We start from the raw sequence: 5,645 nt of genomic DNA, 5'->3' as shown, positions 1-5,645 counted from the left end.
AGCTCCCTTGAGTCTTGGTTGTGGCTGCATCGCTTTGACCTTCCCAAAATGTTTCAGGTGAGAGGGGAGGAAAGGCATGTACCTCTAGTCCTGCAGATTTACATACCTTGTCTGCCTGGAGTGGAGCTTATAGCCTGAGTGCTTTGGAAAGAAGCTTCTTGGATCTCTGCCAGAACATACCAGCCTTGTGTGTGAAGGAGAAGGTGGTGTTTGCTAGTCCTTTTGAAACGCTTGTTGGTCGCAGCTTCTACCGTACCTCCTCATAGGGTTATTTGCTCTGTCCTAGTTTAAGATTTGTTGTTGGTGATTGTCTCTGTCGTTGGTTCCCCCCAAGTTCTACCCATGATGTAGTAATCAATCAAACCTATGAAAACTAGCTTTCCAGCTCCTACCTGCTTTAACCATTCTGGAGGTCCACTTTGGTGAACTGAAGAAAATGTTTGTTACTGCTTTATAGCTTTATAAACACAATCATGTTTGCACACAAGAAAGAGACAAGCCCCTCTTACTTGCTCTTCATCTGCACTGAAAGGCAGCTTGGGCAACTGTTATTGTAAACATCAGTGAAGTGTTGCCATCTCGTTTTTGACTAATGAGAATATGTCACCAAGAGGAATCTTGGAGCACAGGCTATTGTTGATGCCTCTTGTTCACATTCCACTATCAAGAAGGCTGCTGAACTCAAGCGTGATTGAGAGTCTCTCGAGGATGACCCTGGGCTTGGGCATCAAGTGAGAGGTCATTTTTTCCAAAGAGATGTCACCCCAAGTTAAACACTTGGAAAAGACAAGCCATGGTGATCTCTTGTGGAGCTAAACCAGAGACCTGGATTTCTTCAGTGAATGCTTGTTATGTATTTCACTCTTTGAAGTACATTCATAAGATGCTTACATGAGTCGTTCTCTTGGTTTGAGGTTTTTATTGCTGCAGTATGGGTAGGTGAAATGAAACTAATTGCAGACTGCTCAAGTAAAGAAAGGAGCAGAAATAACACTTGCAGAGAAAGACGGAATCTCTCTTTTTTTTTTTTTTTTTTTCCCCCCACCAGATTCGATTGTGATTGGATTTTGGGTTGGTCTTGTGGTTTTTGTCATCTTCATGTTTTTTGTCCTGACCCTGCTGACGAAGACGGGAGCACCACATCAAGAGTGAGTCTAAAAAGTGGAATTTGGAAACAAATCCCACCCGCGAAATGTTCTTTCGAAGCCCCCAAAGCAGCAGTGACAGCACTGACCTTGCACTGGCCCAGCACCACCTCATCCTACTCTGTTCTAATGAAAGGGTGTCATCTATCTTTGTTTCAAATAATCTTTCTTCCAAGCACTTCCAGGCACTCAAAACCAGAACTGCAGGCACGCAGGAAAAAGGGAATGTGCATTTTCATGGTAAAAGGCAGACAGGCTGCTAAACAGGTGGTTTTAGATTACTGTTCTGTGAAGAAATCGGGTCATTTTAGGTAGGCTCACATTATGATGGAGTGGAACACAGCGAATATTGACAGAGTATATCCAAATAAAATGCAGTGCAGATGTTAAATTAAAGAAGTTGGATGGTTTCCACGTGGATGTGTGTCCAAACCCAAAAAGTAGATGTTGGTAGTATGTACAAAACCTTCCCTTAAACTTGTGGCTCCCCAGAGTGTCTTCGTTTCTGCGGAGAAATTGCAGTTGGTGCTGAAATACCGATCAGCCCATATTTAACACCAGAGTCCCCAGCTCTTTCCAGCTGATAACTATGTGCAGCCCCTGCCTTGCCTCAGCCATTTATCTGTGTCTGTGCAGCACGTGGGCTGTCAGAGTCCCTTCCTCTGAGAAAGTCTGAACCTGTGTCTCCTCTCAGGCTTGTGTGCCCTAAAGCAGAAATAAAAAGCCTCTCTGGAGAGCGCGATCGCGTGCAGGCAGGTAGCGATGATGAGAAGCTGATTGTGAAAAGCAATTGGTGCTTATCACTTCCTAAAGCAGCCTGTTTCTGTCTGCTGAGGGCCCTTTGCTATTTAGTCAGATGTAGACTAGGTCTGAAACTTCAGGTAATAGCACATCTGCAGGGGCTGGGCCGTGTTAGGGAGGGGACACACGTCTATCGTGAACCTCTTCTGTGCTCCTCAGCTTTTGCTTCTGTGAGAAGGAAATAGAGAGGCAGAAGAATTCAGCTTCCCAGAACTGACTTGCTGAATTTCATGGCTGGTATTTTTTGCCTCCCTTACAGACTGTCCTAAAGTAGCCATAGTCTGCTCCCAAATCTATCCCAAGTCCTTGTAAGGGATGGTGTGAGGCCTCTTTTCCCCAGAGATCTTGTTTCTCAGCTGAGCATCTAAGCCTGTACCCCATGTGAATAATAATGAGAGAGGAAGAAGTGATGAAGCCAAATGTACAACAAAGAGAATTTAATGTGGATATTTGTCAAAAGCTTGTAGACTTGTAAAAATGTCCTTTCAGGTAGCAGAGGGCTTCTTGGAATCTCCTGCTGTGTTTCTGCTTTCTTCATCCATTTTCTTGGAACAGGTTGCCTAGGGAGTTTCTGAAACCTCTTTTTGGTCAACTTTTTTGGTCAACTTTTCCATCCAGATAACCTGATCTGTATTAAGGGTTGGCCTTGCCGTGAGGAGGGCATTAGGCTTAGAGACCTCCAGAAGTCCCTTCTGATCTAAATCTTAATAGGACTTTTCTTCAGTTGCTGAAGAGAGCCTGTTAGGTCCCAGTCCAGTTTCTCACAGAGCCCAGTTATTCTTTTCTGTATTTATTTTAAGCTTCCTTTGCAGCTTTGGGAGGTGCATCCTTGAACACTTGCCCAATTATGATGTATGCTGATTTGGCACCCTGAAGAAATTTGAGCACTATTTTTTTGAGATTTGGTAACCCGATGTGTATGATACTGGATTATGCTACGGGTAGAGAATAGTGTTATTTCCTCTTTATTTTTGACACACGTGTATAAAAACTGGAGAACACAAACAGCTACCAGTGCAGGTGGTGGTTCTGGTTTGCCTCTCTCTTTATACCTGCCTGGATTCTTGGTGACTCATGGTTTCATTAGCGGGCTGTCTTGCAGCTCTCCTTTAGAAATAGATGTTAATGGGGTTCCTAGGTCTTGGGAGGAAGCCAGGCTGATTGATGGACGTGTCTCTGACTTGGGTTAAGTCAATTTGGCTGTTCTTTAAAGTGCCATTAGCTTGAGAGGGAAGTGTAGCTGGGTTCAGATGGATGGATCCAAAGTAGAGTACTCTGATTTTTCTAGTAGTGTGCTTTTCTTGGCTCCATATAAAGGGGTATGATAGCACATCCTTTTGAAAATTGTACAAGCTCTTCAGAATTGGGTACAGCCTTAGACCAGAAAAGAAAAGGGTCAAGATACAGGATGGGGAGAGGTAGAAGTTTATTTAGTTGTGTAAATGGTTCCCCTTTGCACTGTTCTTTTGTTTGCTTGCCCATTAGTATGTGTAGAACATCAGCTTGTGTTGACAATCTTCTGGAATTTTTGCCTGAAAAGTAGTCTCATTCAGCACTCAGGAGAAAGTAGCACGCTATGTTCGTTCCTGCTTTTAAAAATGTCCTTAAAAATGCATCTGTGCAGCAAATTCATACGTTCCTGTGACTTACCTGCACAAAATACTGGCTGGTGTTATCTCAAAGCTTCATGCAGCTACTGAGGCAGGTTGTGCAATTCGCTGCAGTAAAGGTAAAATGACTGAGACTTTGATTTAAGAAATCAGTTGGTTTCAGTTAAGGATTCTGGGGTGAAATTGACTCGGAGACAGGCAGATCCACTGAAACAAAACCTCCTTCTACAGATACACGTATGTGTTTTCTGAAAAACTGATCCAGGGAAGGTTTCTCAGGTTTGTGGTAGCACTTCTGGCTTGGGACCAGGGATCTGTTCAGAGCCCCCGAGTCCCCTTTGGGATGCCAAATCCTGCTATTTTGAAGGATTGGCTACTTATTCCTTTCCCTGATTTGCCAGCTACTCCAGGTCACTTCAGGGAGTGTTGAGAGAGGGGTGTTTAAGCTATAGAGGAATCTCAAGTGTCAATACCAAACCAGTAAGCCCCTATTAGTATACTGGGCAAAATGGTCTGTACCCTGACAGGGCACTCAGATGCAGTGGGCAGAGTCATGGAGTCACAGAATGGTTCAGGTTGGAAGGGACCTTAAAGATCATCCAGTTCCAACCCCCTGCCCTGGGCAGGGACACCTCCCACCAGACCAGGTTGCTCCAAGCCCCATCCAACCCAGAGCTTAATTGTAAATCCCACAGACCAGAACCCAGCATCACGGACTGGGAGATGGCCAGAAAAGGGGGCTTGGGGCAGTTCACTGGCAAACCCAGTACCTCATTCCAGTCCCTAAAGGGGCTACAGGAGAGACAGGGAGGGACTCTTTATCAGGGAGTGGAGAGATAGGATGAGGGGTAATGGTTTTAAACTGGAAGAGGGGAGATTTAGATTAGATCTCAGGAAGAAATTCTCTCCTGTGAGGGTGGTGAGACACTGGAACAGCCCATTCCAATGCTTAATAACACTTTCAGTGTCAAAATTTTTCCTACCATCCGATCTGAACCCCCCCTCTGGCACAACTTGAGGCATTTTCTCTTATCCTAAATAGTTCTACTTCCGTGCTGACTGTGTTTTTCTTTTTCCTCCTTAGCAACGCTGAGCCCTCCGAAAAAAGATTTCGCATGAATAGTTTTGTGGCAGATTTTGGAAGACCCCTGGAGTCAGAGAGGGTCTTTTCTCGGCAAATAGCTGAAGAATCCCGCTCCCTTTTCCATTTCTGCATTAATGAGGTGGAACATCTGGACAAAACAAAACAAAATCAGAAAGGTCCAGGTCTGGAGACTAATATCCACTTCCAGGAAGTTCCTAGGAGCAGTGGGATGTTTGAGGAGGACCTCAGTTGTCACACCAAATTTAACATCCCGAACTTTGTGAACACGGAGCAGAACTCTTCGCTGGGTGAGGACGATCTCCTCATCTCCGAGCCACCCATCATTTTGGAAAGCAAATCGGTGGCGCAGTCTTCCCACCGCGTCCTTGACTGAAAAGGCTTTGGTTTGAAGGGAGATGTTCCCGTTGTTGTGTGGTTTAAGGCCTTTTGTGACCTTCTGGTATTTTGATGGAAGCTATTTCAGACCTCTGCTTTTTATTGTCCATAAGACTGGTTGTGCTGACAGAACTTAGATGGAAATAAAACACTTGAGTGCATTATTCTGATGCCTTCTGTGGTCTGAACCTTCTGCCCAGAGTTATTTTAACTTCCTGATTATTTTTTTTTGGTTTATTTTTGAATGACTGCTTGTATCTAGCTTCTGAAGGATACTGTAAGAACTTGCAGGGACTGTGAAGGCTGGAGCCTAGTGTTGGGAAGTGCATGAAAACTCCTCAGCCAAGAAAAGTTGTCAACCTCAAATTAAAGACTAAAATGGGGAAACCCCTGGGAAGGTTCTGCATCTTCTGCTGCTCCCAAAAAGGACACCTGAAATGGAGCATTGTAAGGGACATCTGCTTGGCATTAACTTCAGCTTCTGATTCCTGCTTTTATGACCTGCTTTTCGGTGCAGGTTAAACTTGTGTCACAAAGCTTACAGAGGGAATACCTTTACTGTTAAATTGTTGGGTTGCAGTCTTTACAAAATGCTACCACCACCTGCTG

General features: G+C 44.5%; 1 protein-coding gene across 1 annotated transcript; it reads left to right on the top strand.

The window, feature by feature from the left end:
• The first annotated feature begins 931 nt into the window (after window positions 1-931).
• On the top strand, window positions 932-5,197 carry MRAP2 (melanocortin 2 receptor accessory protein 2). Its single transcript, XM_014964451.1, has 3 exons — window positions 932-935; window positions 1,049-1,148; window positions 4,641-5,197. Exons 1-3 carry the CDS (start codon window positions 932-934, stop codon window positions 5,032-5,034), a joined length of 498 nt encoding a protein of 165 aa, XP_014819937.1. The 3' UTR covers window positions 5,035-5,197.
• Window positions 5,198-5,645: the final 448 nt, after the last annotated feature.

This window comes from Calidris pugnax, unplaced genomic scaffold (assembly GCF_001431845.1).
Source record: "Calidris pugnax isolate Ruff unplaced genomic scaffold, ASM143184v1 scaffold219, whole genome shotgun sequence".
Lineage (NCBI taxonomy): Eukaryota > Metazoa > Chordata > Aves > Charadriiformes > Scolopacidae > Calidris > Calidris pugnax.
Note: the sequence above shows the minus strand (reverse complement) of the source record. Positions and strands in the feature narration are given on the sequence as shown.

What these genes read in the sequence shown, in the direction of transcription:
- MRAP2 (XM_014964451.1), top strand. An exon ending in ACGGGAGCACCACATCAAGA is followed by an intron (nt 1,149 to 4,640) that starts GTGAGTCTAAAA and finishes TTTCCTCCTTAG; the next exon opens with CAACGCTGAGCCCTCCGAAA.